General features: G+C 49.2%; 1 protein-coding gene across 2 annotated transcripts in view; it reads right to left on the reverse strand.

Annotated features, from left to right (window-relative positions):
* Nucleotides 1–21,017, reverse strand: part of LOC144717639 (uncharacterized) — a 103,196-nt gene that overhangs the window by 59,678 nt on the left and 22,501 nt on the right. For both annotated transcript variants that reach the window (XM_078593160.1, XM_078593161.1), the window contains 3 exons: nucleotides 14,020–14,122; nucleotides 12,150–12,200; nucleotides 6,790–6,924 (listed from right to left, as the gene is read on the reverse strand). In XM_078593160.1, the coding sequence (XP_078449286.1) occupies nucleotides 6,790–6,924; nucleotides 12,150–12,200; nucleotides 14,020–14,122 (289 nt within the window). The remainder of the gene's footprint in view (nucleotides 1–6,789; nucleotides 6,925–12,149; nucleotides 12,201–14,019; nucleotides 14,123–21,017) is intronic.

The following is a 21,017-nucleotide window of genomic DNA, read 5'->3' on the forward strand; positions in this document are numbered from 1 at the left end:
TTTTTCTAACAATATCCTTTTAAAGAAAGCCACCAAAGGAATATGCCCTCATTAAAATTACCCTGGGCGCGCGCGCTTATGTTTGCGTGTGCGCGCGCATGCAGCAATTCGAGATCCATTAGAGCAATTCGCAGACAATCATTTGTAAAGGTCATCGGTAAGATAAGTGAGCACGGATGGTCCGCTTAGTTGTTGGGGGCGGTCATGCTGTTGCTCTGTATTGTGGTAATTTCAATCGGCATTCACCCATGCATAGACAAATACGTTGTATAATGTCTGGTATCAACGTGCAGAATACACACGTGCAATAAGACAAAGATCCCGGTATAGCCTTAACAGACTGTTGGAGCAAATGCTGTTAGCGAGCACCAATACACATGTTACCGCACTTGTACACACATACACACCCCTCGTCCAGAAGTGCAAATGTCAAAAGGGCTCCACATGTGCACATACACGTGTAGTGTAATAGCCAGGGCTGGTGGCCAGCAGCGGCAACTGTGGTGGACAGACAGGACTCACGCCGGTGAGCGCGTGCACGGTGTGTTGGCAGGGCGGAGGAACTGGGGCAAGGGTCATTGAGGACCCCATCTGGAAGCCCCTGGAACCTGCTAGCGGGTTCGAGAAGGGAGGCGCGGCCAGGGCGGAGCCAGTCCACGCTGGGAGCATAAAAGGAGCTGAGAGCGGGGGCTCGAGGCTGCCGGTTCTGGGATTGGATTCGTCTCGTCGTCGCTGTCGTCTCGTCGCCGTCGTCACTGCCGTCTTCGCTGGATATTGCGCTGCTAGACAGTTGTTGGCCGTCTCCGTCAGCGCCGTCGGCGTTAGACGGCTCGTGTTGTGTACAGGCTAAGCGACTGTAGAGAGTGTGCAGACGAGACCGTGAATGTTCAAATAAAAGAAGGTGTTTCCTACAAACCTCGTCTCCAAAACACTGACATCTACATATGCCGTAAACGCACGTGCTCGTGTATGAAGAGCAAACAATCGCATACGTTATGGGGAGTGATAGGGTAGTGGTTTCCGAACTGCGTTACAAACCCAGCGATCCGCTGTCAGAATAATGGTGACAGCGGATATTTGAACCGGTCCTCAGCCTCCCCTAGGTCAACTCAGACTTAAATGCGTATCTCATACAAGTGTGTTAACATCAGCACTGGAAAGACAAAAGCAGCTAGGCGTGGTGTTGGCCACCCACCCCCTCGTGCTCTGTGCCGTCCTTCATAAGTTCTCGCTAAAAGCACTTTCCTCAAAAGGCTGTTCAAGGCTATACGGGGAATATTTGTATTTTGCGGTAAACATAATGACCCATCTGTTAATTAGCATGCCTGCACATAGAGTTATCGTCAGATAATAAAACACCAATCAGTCCCAATGAAGCCCTATTTTGCTCTCGTGTGAGTAATTCTTGGGTTGTTACCAAATCGACGTGAGCACCTGGTTCGAGAGTAAAAGGTCCAGGAAATTTCTGTCTGGGAATTATTTGTTTTCCATGCACCCAGGATGAACGATAACTTTTCATAATTTTTGTTTGCTCACAGGGTTTATAGATATATATCTCAGTAGATGTATGTGTACTGGGGTCCGTGACTCTGCAGACATATACTCATCACAGACTTGGGTTTCGATAACCGTGTCATCCGTCGACCCCGAAACAAACGTTTTTTTTTAAACAATCAACAAAGGGGAGCGCCTCCCCGCGTGTGCCAGAGCCTTCGTCTAACGGCAGACAATTAACGCAAATTACCACTGGGTAAAAAATCCCGTTAATTTCATCTCTTTGGCGTAATTAACAAAAACAGCCACTGTGCGAGGCAATTATCATAAATAAACAAAAGCTTGGAGCGGTTAGCAAATACAGCGCCCGGCTTGGATGTAATTATCACATTAATGCACTGGGGATTGTTTACATCTTTACTCATCTTCCCCCCCACCCCCAACATCCAGCCTTAACAACAGCACAACTTCAAAATTGCACACTCCATATCTTTAGCGCGCACAGCGCTTACGGAAAAGCAAATAATACTCTTCACAAACAGATGGACGCTTTATGATGTTATACATATAATTTTTATATGTTGTGTTTTTTTCTTCAGAAACCCGATTCTCACATCATTATTCAATAATTTTGAAAGAGAAAGGCGGGAAGTGGGGGGCAAATCGAGGCGGGCATTGCTTTTACAACAGGGGCCCCAATGAGAGTTTGCTTAATCCATCCGTGCAGAAGGCTCTGAGCACGTGGTCTACACATTACTTTGTCATCTTCGGAACAAAACCTTCAAGTGGCTTCACTTCTGGTCAAGGTTGTAGGGGACATAGTGAAGAAGCTGTTTGCTGTTTTGAACTCGTTGCCAAAACACATTTTTCGTCTCGCACAAACGGGGCACTATGTTCCTCGTGACTCTGAGATAAGCATTTTAAATATATATATAAATATACGCCTATTACAGCAACTAACCGTACCAATGTACCAAAAACACACACAATTGATTTATACAGCATCTAGATGCAGTGGCGTCTCAAGATGCTGTCCAGAAACAGTGGACATGTGTGCTTTGACACGTGTCGTGACGGGTACTGCAAGATCTGACTATGTCTGTCAATTGGCTTCCAGTTTCCGAAAGAATACATACGATCGCACTCATTACACACTGCAACGTGCTTGCCACAAATGAACCACAATACCTTGCGGATCTCATCAAGGAACATAAACCATCACGCGAACTCCGGTCATCCTCACAGCAGTGGCTTGTGGCTGGCCATCGAACAAAGACGGTCACTGCATCGCGCTCTCGCAGATGTGCTTCTGTTTCCGTCTGGAACGCTCTTCCTTACGATATTAGGAAGCCACTGGACCTATACACTTTAAAATCTAGATTGAAAACTAATTTCTTTAGAACTGATTTTTGTGTTTAGTTTGTTATCCTTCGCCCACACTTCGGATTAGCAAGGTTAGCTATGTATGGTGCGAAAGTTCAACATACATACATACGTGAGGTTGTCTTTTGAGTGGCAAGATAATGTATGGTTGATGATACAGCATTGAGGTGAAATATTCACTGCAGGCTCTTCGTTCCAGCGGTAATTGTAATATTGACTAAGTACCTTTCTTTACATTTGAGTTGATTATGAAACATTCGAGTCTATGTTCGTTTTCACATGAATTGCAAAATACAATCGTCACCAGACCACACTGACCATCGTGGTGAAGTATGGTGAAGCAACCCCCATGACCGACACGGTGTGGTAGGTCTTACCGTTTCGCACGGTTGGCTACGTACGGTGCGAAAGAGTTCAACGCACGTACACACAAGTGCGTGCGTACAGAGGGGGAGAGAAATGTGTGGAGCATTGGCCTGAACAAGGGCTAGGCATCGAAGCGTGGACTGTTGGTAGGAGGGAGTTCTAGAACGCATGGATAGCAGAGGAGAGTGGAGCTTGATTCGGGCTTCGACGCAAGGCCTAGGATGCCCGAGTGGTGATCCATGTCAAGTGAGTTCTAGGCCAAGAATGGTTGAGATTGAATGAACAAAGCAACTCTTTTCGTTGGAGTACGGAGAGCGCCCAGCCATTGAGCGGATATGTCTGATGGTGTTATTATGCTGCCAAATGATCAAGTGTTCAAGTTAATTTTTTTTAAACCAAACTGAGAACTCAAGAGTTCGAGGACAGTCTAAATTGCCGTCCAAAGTGAGTGTTAACCGGGGTCCTGAACACAACAAGAGTTCAACTTTTCACCACACTCAAAAGACGCGAGGCCTAAACATCGTGGCTCACCTCCAAAATCAATCACACATCACCATATAAGATCATTTTTCACAACAAGAACCATGACCAAAGAGGGTGATCCATTTGAATTTAATGCCTCCTTTGTGTTCTCTTAATTACATTTTCATTGAACTGACACGCATCTTTAAATGTTAATTGATGGGAATCGTCAGGAGCGCTATAATCATAATCGCAGCAGATTTTGCTGTCGTGTCTGAGACCCCTGCAGTTTCTAAGACAATCAACGGTGATTAGCCACCAAACATCCAGGGGGCCTAAATTATTTACGTCCATTTGTCAGATGGCAGGGGCTCCCTCCTCTGATACGACATCGCCAGACCACGCACAAGCCTAAGGACATCAGAGGTCATTGTCGAGTTCAGGTGAACTGTGCTGCCCCCATCCACCGCGCCTGTATATTTTGAGTTTGCATGTCCCTCTCCCCGTGGTCGCGTGGATTTTTCTCCAGATCTTCCGGTTTTTCCCTCCACATTTATAATCAGCGTGCGTTTAGAGTATTTGCCTGCAATAGTTTCCACGTGATAAGCCACTTTGTTCAACTACCATTTGTAGCCAGGTCGCTTCTGATAAAGAGCTGTAAAATAAAATTGCTCAGTGGGCCTTACCTGGTAAAATAAAAATAGCTTTTAGTATTTATAGCCCAGATCTGGCACGCCTCATGTCTCATCGTACCCTATTTTAATTTATATCGCACCTTCACCAAGGTGCTGAACAAAGAATTAAGCTATTTGTACAGCGGAATAGTGTGATGAGATGAGTTGATGAGAAGGATGGTTGGACATGGATATGACGATGCGTGAAATAAACGGTGATGAAAGTGGCAATGAGTGGTCAATGATGAGAGAGTGTGATGAATGGGAAGGGAAATTGGGAAGACGGATGGTGTTCGCGATGGGGAAGGGAGGGGGACGAGGAGTTTGGGTAAGCGAGGGAAAATAAGTGAGTTTTAAGGGAAGAATGAAAAACAAAGAGTGAGCTGATTATTTGACGTGTAGGGGCAGCTTGTTCCAGTGTAAGGGGGCCAGAGGTGAGATAGAGTGGAACAGTGATGAGGCACAGACAGAGAGACAAGCTGGGATTGTGAACAGAGAGGACGAGCAAGTGGATAGAATGAAACGCGGGAGGCCAGACACTTTGGGGTAAGACCATGGACAGACTTTTAAACTAGGGTTCACCTGATTTAAAGCTTTCGTGACTGCAGGGATTCATATTCTTGGTTCTTTCGGTAAAGTCATGTAGAAGGGAAACAATAAAATAATACAAACATAAAACAATAAAATTCTCACGACGTTTCGACTGCAGCACAACCTGATGATGATTGCTTGTGTTGCAGTCGAAACGTCGTGAGAATTTTATTGTTTTATATGTTTTTATTTTATTGTTTCCCTTCTACGTGATGATTGCGTGTGTTGCAGTCGAAACGTCGTGATAATTTTATTGTTTTATAATTTTTTATTTTATTGTTTCCCTTCTACGTGACTTTACCGAAAGAACCAAGAATATAGGGGTCACCTGTTCGCCCTATTGAATAAGTATAACCCGTAAAAACAAAGTTTTTCCAATATAAATCCTTTATATGCGTGGCAGCGAACTTAATATAAAGGATTTAAAAATATATTCGCCTGTGGAGGACGCGGGGATCGATCCCGCGACCTTTGGCATGGGAAGCGAGGGCGCTACCAACTGCGCTACTCCGCCACAGCCTGTGGAGGGGTTACGCTCGGGGCTCTTACACTGTGCGTTCTATTTGAATATATGTAAAATATTTTTTTTTGCCTAAAAAGTGTAAAATGTTGGAAAAAATTTTTCACGAACATTAATTGTCTCGCACAACGAGTCTGTGTGGAAAATGTCAGCTCGATTGGATCACGGGAAGTGGGTTAAAAAACGACCGAAAGATTTGCACGGTCGTAAGCAAGCAAGCAAGCACGCAAGCAAGCACGCAAGCAAGCAAGCGAACTTAATATAAAGGATTTAAACAATTAACCCGTAAAAACAAAGTTTTTCACTCTAAATCCTTTATATGCGTAGCGGCTAGAGTCCTCTCGTCCTCTGGCTTGAGATGGCTGCCACCTATGGGTCAGATGATTGTCTGCCAGCATTAAGCAATTGGTAATTACATATTAAAAAAATTTCCCTAAACAGTGTAAAATTTTGGGAAAAATTTTTTCACTAAAATTAATTGTCACGCACAACGAGTCTGTGTGGAAAATGTCAGCTCGATTGGATCACGGGAAGTGGGTTCAAAAACGACCGAAAGATTTGCACGGTCGTAAGCAAGCAAGCAAGCACGCAAGCACGCAAGCAAGCAAGCGAACTTAATATAAAGGATTTAAAAAATTAACCCGTAAAAACAAAGTTTTTCACTATAAATCCTTTATATGCGTGGCGGCTAGAGTCCTCTCGTCCTCTGGCTTGAGATGGCTGCCACCTATGGGTCAGATGATTGTCTGCCAGCATTAAGCAATTGGTAATTAAATATTTTAAAAAAAAATCCTAAAAAGTGTTACATTTTGGAAAAAAATGTTCACGAAAATTAATTGTCACGCACAACGAGTCTGTGTGGAAAATGTCAGCTCGATTGGGTCACGGGAAGTGGGTTAAAAAACGACCGAAAGATTTGCACGGTCGTAAGCAAGCAAGCAAGCACACAAGCACGCAAGCAAGCAAGCAAGCGAACTTAATATAAAGGATTTTAAAATGGCCTCCGCGGGGCGGAAGTTTAAAAATCACACTGCTGTATACAACAACAGGACGCTGTTCACTCGTGGTCACGTGACTCTGATAGAATGGCAGCCGTGGCTGCACAAAAAAGTAAGGTGATTTCACCTTCACGGAATTCCTATGAATGAATATGTAACATGCTGTATCAGCTAAACATAGAGTTATCGAGAGCAGACAAACGGGAGGAAATACTTTAGCGGTGTCCCTCGTAGTAAATGCCCCTGCTGCACTTGCGTTCGCTGTGTCGCCGTGTGGCGCAAGGCACCAGGTACCACTCACCTCCGCATGCACTTCTCTCTTTCCGCCAGCTCGCCCTCCAGTTGCGTAATCCTTGCTGTCAAACACTCCTCCTTCTTTGCGAAATCCCCAACCACAAGCTGCAGATTTCTGATTTCATTGCATTTCTCTCCAAGTCTGCGAGAGAGATATTAAAAAAGAGCTTTCATTGTACGGTAGCGACACGGTGGCAAGATGTTAACTCCCTCGCCTGGTATCCAGGAGGTCGCGGGTTCGATCCTGACCCTGACGCCTGTATATATGGAGCTTGCATGTCTTTCTCCCACTGGTTCACGTGTATATTTTTCTCCGGGTCCCTCCGGTTTTTTCCTCCACATTTAGAAACATGCGTTTCGAGTATTTGGCTGCGATAAATATCCACACGATGATATGCCACTTCGTTGAGCTATCATTTGTGGCCAGGTCACTTCTATAAAAGAGCTGTAAAATAAAATAAAAGTTTAGTTTTAGTATAAAGAAATCAATAGGTCGCCAGTTCCATCTCCTGTCATTTCAGTTGCGACAATGGTGCACGTTTCTTAAATCCTTCCTACCACTAGGCTTGCCAAGCCTGACTAAAGCTATTCTGGGAGATAGAACGTATCTTCTTATTCTCTTAAAATATCCTCTTCTTAAAACTCCCGGATTGCTTTTAATAATTAACAGGAGATCGATACTAATTCCGGGAGGGTTGGCAACCCTACCCACCTCCTCTGACCACCGAGCAGCGTCAATGGGTAACACCCGCGGGCAAGTCACGTGTGGTGCAGCAAGGTGTTGTCTGGCCAGTGTGGTAGTAGGCCAAGCTGTCCCCCACTAGCAGAGGTCGCAACCGGGTACCCGATACCCGTACCCTACCCGGTACCCGGCTACCCGTACCCGGCCGGGTACGGGTACCCATTTGCGACCCTGGTGCAGCCGGGTACGGGTACGGGTAGGCCGTGAGTCACTGGTGAGTAGCCGTTTGTCACTCATTTCGGGTAGGGTACGGGTACGGGTAGGGAACGGCTACCCGTACCCGGCCGGGTACGGGTATGGGTACCCATTTGCGACCCTGGTGCGGCCGGGTACGGGTAAGGAATCAAACCCCGTTTGCGACCTCTGCCCACTAGAGAGGCCTCTAGTCGAGAGCTCCCTCGAGTGCAGGCACTTGCACCAGCAGGCCTGCGCATTTTCCATGTTTGTTATCATAGCGGCAGATGTTTACGTGATTTCGGAGACTCCTGCGGCTTGAAAATAGTGAAAAGTGAGAGACCACCAAACATCCAGAGACCTAAACTATTGTAATAAAAAAAAGTCAAACGAGCATTAGGCAGTGCTTATCTCTGTGCAAACAGTCATCACAACAGCAGGCATATGACGCTACCCACGGCAGATTAAAATGTGGTCAGCCTCAGTCACAATTGCTAAAATCATCCTAATAATGCGTATGGAGTGTAATTTCGAAGGTAATTATCTACAGTTTTATAAACTGGCTGATTTTTGGAAAAAGTGAGGGGTGACCACAGTCGCACACGGGAGAGTTTTTTTTTTATGGAAAATTAGAAGATTAACAGACCACGTGATGTATAACAGACTCAATGGCCGATTCACAAATACAAATGAGGCATCGCCACAGCGATACGCTCCGCTACTCTTGATGCAACCATCTGGGTCAACCACCTCAAAGTACAATTATGATTGTTGATCTGTATGTATGTTGAACTTCTTTCGCACAGTACATAGCCAACTGTGCTAATCGGAGGCGCGGTGAAAGGTCAACAAATCAAGCACAAAAAAGCAGTTCTAAAGAAATTAGTTGTCAATCTAGAAACATCCGTACGAAGAAGAAGACAAAGGCTTGACATATTCTTAGTTTTTTCGGTAAAGTCACGTAGGTAAAAAAATGAAATTAAAATTAATACAAATAAAATAATAAAAAATCACGACGTTTCGGAGGCAACACAAGTCTCCGTCATCAGGTGGGACCGTCACAGCCAGATTTGCTGTATCAAGTGATATCAAGTGATACAGCAAATCTGGCTGTGACGGTCCCACCTGATGACGGAGACTTGTGTTGCCTCCGAAACGTCATGATTGTTATTCTTTATTTTTATTAATTTCATTTTTTTACATACGTGACTTTACCAAAAAAACTAAGAGTATGAATCCTTGCAGTCACGAAAGCTTCAAATCTAGAAAGGCTTGACAAATGAAACTTAGTGCACCACCAACTGCCGATCCCAGCGTGGATAAAAACAAAAGTTTATCTGAGTACATCGGACACCGTGGAATTTTACGAGCAAGATCGGCGGACAATTGATCTCCATCCCAATGGTTGGTGCACTGTTGCCAAAGTGAAATGCCACCTCACGATTACATCAATGGTTTACCCAACATCTTTGAAGTGTCTGCAATGCACGTCCCAAAACTTCGGAACTACCCATGCCATTCTATTTGCGCTGTGTTGGACTAGTTTATAAGACCTACACGTTATTGGCTGCGTGAGAAGCATACGTTCATCAGGCACACACTGACCGACTGATGCTGCTAATGCATTGTAGGGAATACATTCCTACCATGTACCATACGTACAGTTAAAAAGTTCAAATGCAGAAGATACGTTCATTTTATCATCAACATCAGCAGCAGTAGCCATGCTCAATCCATTGCTGGATAGAGGCCTTCCCCAACCATCGCCCATCTCTCACGACCATGTGACATAACAATCCAGAGGACGCATGCATGTGCTCAATACCCCTATACGTTTGAACGCACATTTTTTTTCAACCTAAGCCACGGAAGTTGAGTCGAAAGAACTTGTCCAAAAATCCACCTCGCCCAAGGGAAACGCATCTCTTGACGAACGAAACTTTTCACAAAGGGCCCATTGTGCATCCTATCACGATCGGCCAAACGGACATTCTCCGCCCGTCGTTGACAAAGCCTCGTGCCCTTCTGATACATTGCTCACACAAGTTTAATTTGCAGGTGTTTTGATCCGAGAAAAGTGGAGATGAGAGCATCGTTGCAATACACTGATGAGCTATATTTATTTATCTTCCATAAGGCCTCAAAACCCCTGGTGTGATTATGACAAAAATTCCCACCCAATAGAGCCCATTATTTCCTCCATCCAATTAAAGCAGCTTAATAGAAGCTCTCCTTCCCATGCCTTCCCAATATTAATTCTTCATTAACATGCATCTATCCCAACAGGGACCTCAATCTATCTGATCTGCACCATTTCCTGGCATCATGGCCGGCCCTGAATAATTTAAACCTGTTTAGAATTTAATAATTGGAGAGAAATCCCGCTGGAGCAAGAGACAAACAGAGGTGTAATGGAGTGTCGAGTCACGGTAATGCTGCAGTAATTGGAACAAGCTGGCTCCTCCTTTAGCCTTCTCCTGGCAGCAGAAGTTCAGGAGAGAATATGTACAAATACAAAGAGGCCCCTTATAGCCTGCTCAAGCCGCTGGGGGCAAGTGCTGTTGGCGAGAACCTACGAAGGCCGGTGCAAGGCACAAGGAGGTGATGAGGCCAATTCCACGACCCTGCTGCCCCTGTGCTGATATGCACACACCGTCACCAGGTACTCATTTAAGACTGAGTCGAGAATATAAACACACACACACACGGGATGCTCTGCTGTAACGGCTAGCAGCACATTGGACATTGCAATGCAGAGGTTTCCGGTTCAATTCCATCTGCCGATGCGGTAGTTCAAAGAAAGGTGCAAGTTTCTTAAATCCCCTCTGTCCACCCAGCAGTATAAATGGGTACAGGGCAAGTTATTCGATTGACAGGGTGGCATGTGGTGGAAAAAAGTGTCGGTATATTTCCACTTCTTCCAACACATCTGGCCGGCGTGGAATAGTCGGGCAAAATACTGTCCCGTGGAAGCCCTTTCTTCCAGCAATGGCATGAGCAAGGAATTGCAGGGCTGCGCTTTTACCATTCACCTTGACACACACACACACGCTCGCGTCCACAGACGCGCGCGCGCGAGCGTGTCACTGTTTGGAGGGAAGCGGCTTTGCCACCAGCTGCCGCACCTGCTGAGTTGCAAGCGCTGCCACTCCGCTTGAAGACACGATGTGCGACCGTGGAGGTGCTAAGCAAAGCAAAAAAAAATCCGGCACCCCCCCCCCCTGTTCACCCACCGACTCCCCGCTTCCACACGCCCCGCTCTCGACGGAAGTGAGTTTCCGCGAGCGTTATCGGAATGCTGACTGCGTGGGTGCCCCCCCCCATCCCCCCTACCCCTGCCCCCCCAGCACCACAGACGGATCCTACGCCACCGGAGTTATTCTTTCTGCAAGATGCCAACGCTCATTAAGAATGTGCGCACGTAGAGCACATGGCAAGAACGACAAAACAAATCAAAAAAAGCCGTCACCCAAACACACACCGACGAGTGATGCGATGAAAAGAGACCGCGAAAAGCAGGAACGGATCTCTTGTCGCTCGCTGCAACGTCCGTCCGGCAGTGTCGCCCCTTCAAGTGGAGCTGCGTCGACCAATAAAAAAAAACCGAGGATCTCTCGAAAAACATCTCCCATCTCCCCTAGCCGGAAAGATTTTCATCGTCATGATCATCATGATCAGCCATGGTCAACCCACTGCCAGATGAATGCTCCCCCAAGCTGCCGCTGCCTCTCACCATCCCGCGCTGTAATAATCCACCCAGAACCTGCACATTCACCGATTTCATCGCTCCATCACCCTCGGTCAACGTCCTCTTGGATGCATCCCAGCCCTTGGTGGCCACTCCGTCGTTATTCCTGAGCATTGCCAATTGTCCCTTCTAGCGATGGCAAGTCCACTTATTTTTTCTCCATAGCTTGAATGATGTCATGACCTTTATATGGTCTCCAAACGATTCGTTCCTCTTCCCCTCTCTGTAATTCCAAGCGTGCACCAATCCACGCTTCTGTGAGCAAACATGTCAACGTGCTCACGCTGAGCCAGCTGGCGTGACCGACTGCGTTCAAATTCAACAACCGACAGACTTTCCATTGCTTCACGGTCCTGAAATGAAGTGTTGTTTAAACCGAATGGCTAAATACAGTCGACTCTAGATTAATCCGTGGGCAGCTATTAAGAGCTGCTCCTCACTCGTTGAGGTCAGAGACTCAGTGCCACGTGAGTGCAATAAAGAAAGAAAAAACGATATTTGTGACAGCCCCTGCATGATAGAGTTATTACCCAGAAATAGGAAGAAAAATATATAATTTGATGCATAACAGGCCCTCATCCAGCAGTGGATTGAAAAGGGGGTCTACAGTAATACTGTTACTACTGAATGCAATGTAGGATATGGCGGTGCTCAGCTGAGGTGGGGTAAGCTGGAGAGCATGCGATGCGGTGGCAGCACTCACTCGCCCGTGACTCGATCCAGTTGTCCTTGAATCTCTTCTGCCTCGATGTTTCTGGTGAAAAGAATCGGACATCAGCGCAGCGCGTTAGCGGACGCACCGCTGACGCGCTGCGTTGCAGACGCGCGGCTTCAACTGCGACGTAGCGAACGACTCCATCGCACCATTGGAAACCTCATTTGCCAGTAAAAAATATGATAATTGTTTTTTTACCCTTTTATTTAGCAACAAAACTGACACCTTTTTTAGTGCTCCTTTTGGCGTCATCTGGTCCAACACCATGTGAGACTAGGCTCTAAGGAAAGCTGTCTCGGGTGTGGACCAATCAACTTCAAGGACAGTGCATACATTATCAGAGTTATGTTTTTTATCAGAGTTATGTTATGTTTTTTGTTTGCATTATGACTGCAGGTATTGTGGTCTATGCAAACATGACTCCTTGTAAAAAAAAGAAAGTGTCAGTTTTGTTGCCAGAATGGGACGGTCAGATATCACAACCAACCATCGTCACCATCGCTACTGCTGAGTGCACCTTGCTTGAAGCACAAGATTAGTGGCGGATACAGCAGTCACATCTGCAAATGTGGTTTGTAATTTTCATCATTACCTGTAGTATCGATAGTTCAATGTTAATGTGTCAATCTTGATTTGCTGTTCCATTGCTGGATTATTTTTTCCGCCTGAGGACGACCGCTTGTGTTGCGATCAAAACGTCGTGATTTTTTATTTTGTATTTTGTTTAATTTTTCTACCTACGTCACTTTACCGAAAGAACCAAAGAGTATGTTAATGTGTCATTTTGTTGAGGGACGACTGCTGTATGGTGTTATCTTGGTGTGGTCTGGGACTGTTGTTGTTGTTGTTTGCTGACTTGCCCAATCTTGATTAATCTGACTTATATAATTAATGAATGTTTCTCTATTTTGCACTCCTATCGTTTTTTTGGTATCTTTGTTGTTGTAACTTGCTGACACCGTGCCCGTACCGGACAGCTTTGCAAAAGAGCTTCATAGCTCATCGGATTTCTCCTGCAGTCGAAATAAAGACTCTGATTCTTGCTCTGCACAAGAGCGACTGTGCAAGACATAAGCTTCGGGTGAGGCTAACAAGAATGCATCTGTTCATTGATCAAAATCGATTCCACACTCGCGATTGCACGCATTCAGTCTGGGTGTTGGTGGATTATTTTTTATTTGCCTACGTTATTCATGACAATAATTGTACATTTGATGAGTCCACGAGAACTTTGCAGATGCATGAACCTACTTTCCAATTGTCACGTTCCTACTTATCTTAAAGTAATATAAATATGTTTTACCCAATTAACCCTCACCGAGTCGAAACACTTTTTAAGGTGGGTCCTGCAATGGCATTTTTGGTAACTTCTACTTGACAGTAATGAGTATTTGGCATGTGGGCAGGAAAAGGGGAATACCCTGAGAAATGTACCACACTCTAAACCCTGCACAGACATACTCATGAATAGTTGTGTTGTTGTTGTAACTTTCTGACCCACCCCTGCTGCACGTCTGTGATAAAGAGCTTTATAGATCATCGGATTCATCCAGAATAAAGATTCTGATTCTGATTAATCGATTGCTGTCCTGCCATCTCCTGGCCACGTCGCAGCTCAAGCCTAAAAACATATTTTGTATTCCTAGGCAAACCTCACTTCCAAGTAATAACCAAGCTCAACATTTGCTTAGCTTCTGAGATCCGACAATTTCCACGGTAATTTGATCATAGTTACTGTGTTAATGACGACGGAGTCAACATACTTCTCAAACGTATATTTTTGCTCATGTGTAGATGCTGTCAAGAAAGAAAAGCCGACCGTTATCCGTTTGCGCACGCGGGCACAAGGCAAGCTCACCTGTTAGCGAGCAGTCTGCTGTACAGGATGAAGTAAGGGATCCTTGAGTATGCGCTGCTACTGTCGGACTCATCGCACGTGAACTGTGGGCTGTAGACGTCATCTGCATGGCAACCGGAGACATCGCCACCAATGAGCTGTGTTTGCCGCATGAAACATGATTCCAAAATAGCCTGGAGGACGCTATTGCTGTCAGTGATGCCGAGTATCCTGGTAGGTCTACAAAGTCCTTTTCAATGACCCCAATGTCCTCAATATTCTCAACATCATCTCGTAGCCTTACTTTTTATTTAGTTATTACCACAGTCACCGAGCACAGGCCCAAAGGCCCAAAACAGCAAGCGAACAGATATAAACTACACTGTTAAAGTCGTCACAGCTAAGAGTTAAAGCGTTTTCTTGAATTTCGCAAGGTCACAAGGGCTTGAGGTGAGAGACGATGGGAAGGGATTCCTAGGTCAAGCCGTGCGAGGAGGGAAGCAGATAGATAAGCGTGTTGACTTGCAGTGTGGCGAGTGAGTAGGTGGGTGAGTGAGTGAATGTGTGAGTGGGTGGTTGAGTGTGTTGTTGTAAACCTGCTGTGTGGTGGATGAACACAGCATGGATGGGACAAAACAGTCAGCCGAGTAGACCGAGTCCACGGCATTGCCGGAGAAATCAACGAGTGAAGTTCACAGGAAGAGTAACAAAGGTGTAATAAAGGACTCGATCCTGGGTCTGTCTCCGTTGTCCTTTATTCGGGTTCTTACACTTTTCCCACACGGCCCTCGCTCAGAGCTCTCCTCTTGGCAGCTCCATAGCCGCTCTCGCTCCCGTAGCCTCCACACCTCTGCAGCTCCGCTGCAGATCCCCTGTGCAGTCCTCCGGCTGCCCTCACTGCAGCTCCACCGCTGCCCTCACTGCAGCTCCACCGCTGCCCGTCGTTCCTCCGCGCTTGGTCACCGCTGGCCGACGGTGCCAAGTCTTACTCCCCCGTGTGTGTGGCGATCTCGCCACTCCTCGACCTCCGCCCTGCGTGGCCTCACTCTAACTCTGTCTCCCACACTCTCCCGCCTCTTCCGGTATCTCTCCCTTAAGACCTCACCCCTCTCTCACACGTCACCTAACTCCTCCCCCCACGACGTCATATCCGCGAAGCCGTTTATGCCCGCATTACACCACCCTCCCCCGTAGAAAAAATCCAGCCGACCTCGGCTGAACAATAACGAGACAAGTAATGCGAGCGAACACAACCATCACACATTCAAGGACAACAAAGCATACAATAAATATAACAACAACAACAAAACACAACAGTAAAATTTAACGAAATGTAAGGGACTTTGAGCGCATTCGGGTCGCCGGTCCGTCCCGGACGGGCGGCGGGCCTCCTGCAGACCGGGAACTGACGGGGTTTTAGGAGCGACAGGATGAAGTCCTCCTGTCGCTATTGGAGGCCCGTCAACGTCCCGGTCCCGTGTCCCTGAAGGCCCAGCGTCGGGGGTGCGTCGCGATCGTGTCTGTGACAGGGTCGGAAGGGCGGCGGGGCTCGGAGTCCCCGCAGCCGTGGTAGGCACACCAAGAGCAGAGTCTCCTGTCTCCAGCAATGTCACGGCCGGCTTGTCTGTAAAAGGCACGACAGGCGCTCTTGCAAGGTCAACAGGCACAGGCAAGGATGAGTCGGCAGCCACAGACCCCGGCAAGGCAACATCGGGAGATGACGCATCGTCTCGAGGGGCCACATATGGTTTCAAGCGCGACGTGTGAACGAACCAACGCCGAGATCCAAACCGAACACGTGCAGACTGTGGGTTGGGAACCTCGATGAGGCGGACCGGCCCTTGCCATGGTTTGTGTAATTTAGGAGAGGTACCTGGCCGCACCTGCGGGCAATGGAGCCAGGCCATGTCCCCCACCTTCCAGGGGCACTCCCCCTTCGAGCGTCGAGCACACCGCTCGTTCCGGGCCTGGGCTTTGGCAGTAGCCATGTGGGCCCCCTCCCGTGCCTCAGTAACCCGGCGAACGGTATCCCGAATGTAATCAGGAAGAGGCTTAGCAGGTCCCCTCACTCCAGTTCCCAACTGCACATCCATTGGCGGCACGTTCTCGCGACCGTACATAAGGAAAAACGGCGAATATCCTGTAGCTGCATGCGGCGTCATTCGGTATGCCGAAAGTACCCCAGGGATATGCAAATCCCAATCCGATTGTTTTTCACTCACGGTGTGACACAACATTGCGGACAATGTCCGATTCAGCCGTTCGACCATACCATCCGTTTGCGGATGGTAGGGAGATGTCCGTATCTTTTTAGTTCCAAGAGCCGCGCACACCTCCCCCAACAATTTAGAAGAAAAATTACGGCCTTGGTCTGTGAGGAGCCTCTCCGGCGCCCCCTTGTCCATAACGTACCCGAATAGAAAGGCGTCTGTGATAGACGCCGCTGACTGGTCAGGCAAAGGCCAGGCCATCGGCCAGCGGGAGAGGTACTCCACCCCAACTAGCAAGTATTTATTTCCCTTAGCGGATGGCGGGAAGGGTCCCAAAATGTCCAACGCCACCAATTCGTTAACTCTAGACACCTGAATAGACTGTATGGGCGGCACATATGGTTGTTTAGGTGGTTTTCGCCGGGCACAATCGGGACACGCGCGAACGTGACCGACGACATCCGTTGTCATGCCGTGCCAAAAATAGTCTCGCTGCAGCGTCAATAGGGTCTTCTGCACCCCCAGATGTAAAAGTGTGTCCCCATGCAGAGTCCTAATTAATTCGTACCGCAAGGATGCCGGTACAACCAGACGCCAGCGTTCCTGTAACCCTTCCCTCCACATCAGCAGACCATCGCAGAGAGCGGTTTCCGGCATACCCAGTCCCCCACTCTTCTTCGCAGTCCGATTCCGTAACGAGACCAATGAACCATCCAACATTTGTTCCCGTATCCACACAGCCCTTGGAAGATTCAGAATCCCATCAGCCGGTCCAGGCTCCTTTGGAGCTTCAGGCACGTCAACCGCCAACGCAACAGGCTGAGGGGGTTGCTGAATCGGCGCACATCTATGCGTCCCCGACGCGCACGCGCAAGGGGATCGCTGCGGCAACCTAGAAAGCGCGTCCGCATTCGTGTGACGCACCCCCTTCCGATGGTGAATTTGGAAGGAAAATTCTTGCAGCGTGTCCAACCACCGCCCCAACTGGCCGGATGGTTGGTCCATCTTAAGAGCATACTGCAAGGCCGCATGATCCGTGCGAACAATAAACGAACGACCGTAGAGATACGGTCGAAATTGGCGGAGAAAGAAAACAATAGCCAAAAGTTCCCTGCATGTGACGCAGTAGCGAGTTTCTGCGGGAGACAAAACCCGGCTACCATACGCCACCACGCGTTCCACACCACCTTTTGATTGAGACAACACGGCCCCAATGCCCGTGTCACTCGCATCCGTATTCAGAATGAAGGGGTGATTGAAATCAGGATAATCTAACGTCGGTGCCGTAGCCAGTCGATTGCGCAGGCCCTGAAACGCCGCCTCTTCCGGCGGTCCCCAAGCAAATTTCCTTCCTTTACCCGTAAGGAGGTGCAAGGGCCTCGCGATCGTCGCGAAATCTGGAACAAACCTCCGATAGTATGAGGCAAACCCCAAAAAGCGACGTACATCCCCCACCGTGGCCGGGGTTGGCCAGTCACGGACACATGCTGTCTTGTCCGGATCCGTGGCCACCCCGTCCGCACTTACGATGTGCCCCAAATAGCGCACGGACCGTTGCAGTAGGTGACATTTCTTAGGCTTAAATTTCAAATTTGCGGAACGCATCCTGGCGAACACCGCCTCCAACCGCAGTAAATGCTCATCGAATGTGCGGCTGAAGACGATAATATCACCTAAATATATCAGACAGGTCTCCCACTGCAACCCCGTTAACACCAACTCCATCAACCTTTGAAATTTGGCAGGGGCAGCATTCAGCCCCATCGGAAGACAATTAAATTGGAATAACCCCTGCGGCGTACGGAAAGCAGTCTTCTCCCGCGAGGGCTCGTCAAGGGGAAGCTGCCAGAATCCCGAAGAGAGATCTAGCGTTGAAAAGAACTTCGCCCCCGACAAGGCATCGAGGGAGTCGTCCATACGCGGCAGGGGGTACGCATCTGCCACAGACACTTTATTCAATTTTCGAAAGTCGACACAAAATCGCAATTTGCCATCCTTCTTTTTAACCAAAACAACAGGCGCGCCCCATGGGCTGTTAGATGGAGATATTATGTCCGCAGCCAACATGTCATCCACTGCCCCAAAGAACCTGATCTCGCTCCGCCGGACTCATCCGATGCGAGTTCAACCGAATAGGGGCAGCGTCCCCTGTGTCAATATGATGGTAAAGCAACGAGGTGCGTCCCAAGTCCAAATCGTCGGAGCTAAACACATCAGAATAACTCAATAATAATTTACGAAGCGCACAACGTTGTTCACCGGAAAGGGAAGAATTTTCCCCACACAATTCGGCGATCCAGCGATTATCAGCGGCACCAGGACCTGAAACACCACCAACCACGACCTGGCTGCCCAGATGATCTTGTGCCGTAAACGCCGTAGTGGCATGTGCCACAACCGTACCAGCCGGCACACACACATTTTCGGTACTTGCATTAAGCACCTGCAGAAACGGCTGCTGGTCAGGCCGGACAATAGTTTGCGCCCCAACGAGCGCCGCTCCGCCCGTTATAGTGGCGGACGGTGACAACAAAATCCCAATTGCACCCTGACGACCAGGTACAGGCTTCCGATATCGCAAGGGGATAAGCATCTGTGAGCCAGGTGGAATATCAACAGATACCTCGGACAGCGCCTGCACCTGAGCGACCGGAGCAGGTCGCCCCCAGGGCGACGGTAGAAATGTAATTTTTCGCCCACCCGGTAATTCAATGCAGTTTTGATTAATTCGAATTAGAATGGGCATCTTGGCCAGGAAGTCAGTTCCCAACAAGCAAGGAACCGCGAGGGACCTCGAAATTAACACAATTCCCGAGGCCGACACTCCCCCGATAGATATTGCAGCATCCACCTGGCGCACAATGCCCATGCTACCCCCGTTGGCAGTGACGCAGGAATCGTAAACCGGACGCACAGCCTCAGGTGGGATGTTCAACAGATGGAAAATGACATCCGATATAATGGTCGCGGACGCCCCGGAATCCACTAACACACGTACGTCCACCCCTTGTATAGAACCAGGTACAGTGGACGAACCAGTAGCGGCCGCGACGACCCGCCGTGCCAATTTACGCCACTGCGTTACCGAGCGACGTGGCCCAGTCGATGGCCTCCCCCCGTTATTAACAACACCCGGATCGCACGACAGCGGTGATGAGTGAGGTGTCAAGCCTTGCCGGGTGTCTGGTGCGCACCGACTTGCCTGTCCTGGAGGATCCTTCCGTGGCACGTCCGCTGACGAGGCCTCCTGCTGGGGCGGACCCGGGACGCGGGCCCAGCAGTCCCTGGCGTAATGGCCTTTACGGCCGCAGCGGAAGCAGTCGATGTTGTTGCGCCGCGCCGCAGGCACCCCGTCCCGACGCTCCCGTGGCGGTGGCACAGATCGCGGCCCCGGCGTACTGCGGGCTGACCACTGAGCAGAGGCGGCTGTCAGCTCCTGCGGGCCCCCCCCGTCAGGAACGTACACCGCCTTCTTGGGATCCCAACCCGCGGCACCTCCCTCGACGATGGGCCCCCCCGTCCACGCCGTGACTTGCTTCCAACGGCGCAGGTTGAACTGGGCATCAAGACATTTAGCGGCCGCCCGGGACATGAGCTTTTCGTGGCCACACACCGGCATAGGAATCCCCAAATCCCGGGACAGCTCGAGCATCTTACCCAAGATGAGAGGTTCGAGCAGGTCAGGCTCCGTCTCCGGGTATGTAGCTATGGCCAACTCCAATACCGCACCCCTGTATGCCACCGGCGACTCTTCGGGTGCTCGCTGACGTTGAACAAACCGGCGATGCATCTGCCATCTCTCAATGTTTTCTTCTTCTCACCGACTCGTCATCGAGAAGAGTCGGTAAAACCTCCAATGCCTCAGCGTCCGTCCACCTTGCTGAGCGTACTGCCGCCAGAAATCTGCAGGCAAAAGCACTCCAATTGCCCCCGATGGAGAATTCTTCGACGGTCGTGAGATGACGACTTCGACTCTTTGTTGCACCGTCCTCAGCCGATGACTCACCAGGCGGCATATTCAAAATGGCGTCGCATCGCAACGTGTTCAAGATGGCGGCCTCTCGCCGCGGAGAGAGCAAGATGGCGGCTTCCCGCCGTTCTTCTCCTGCCACGCCCAAGATGGCGTCTTCTTGCCGCGTGGCCAATGGCGCCGACAGCGGAGGCAAGGCAGCGACCTGCGGACCTCCATCGGCTCTCCCCAACGCCGTCCTCGGCGTGACGAGCTCGCACAATTGCGCGAGCACGATTTTTAGCGTCTCCAGCTGCGCCGCCATCTGCCTCCATCGCCAATCCGCGTCCTCTGGTGCAGACGGGTCCACCGACGCGGCGACATCTTGGACTCCCGGACCCGCACTTGTTCCCGCACGGATCTCCTCCTCCATCGCAGGCAGGTCGACCGCCCGAGGAAGGTCGTCGTCGTCGGATGATGTAGCAGATGATGGCGCAGGAATATTCTTTCTTCTGAGCTGTTTTGACATGCCGTTTCACTTCTGACACCAGTGTAATAAAGGACTCGATCCTGGGTCTGTCTCCGTTGTCCTTTATTTGGGTTCTTACACTTTTCCCACACGGCCCTCGCTCAGAGCTCTCCTCTTGGCAGCTCCATAGCCGCTCTCGCTCCCGTAGCCTCCACACCTCTGCAGCTCCGCTGCAGATCCCCTGTGCATTCCTCCGGCTGCCCTCACTGCAGCTCCACTGCTGCCCTCACTGCAGCTCCACCGCTGCCCGTCATTCCTCCGCGCTTGGTCACCGCTGGCCGACGGTGCCAAGTCTTACTCCCCCGTGTGTGTGGCGATCTCGCCACTCCTC

This window comes from Lampetra planeri, chromosome 4 (genome assembly GCF_965212315.1).
Source record: "Lampetra planeri chromosome 4, kcLamPlan1.2.h2, whole genome shotgun sequence".
NCBI lineage: Eukaryota > Metazoa > Chordata > Hyperoartia > Petromyzontiformes > Petromyzontidae > Lampetra > Lampetra planeri.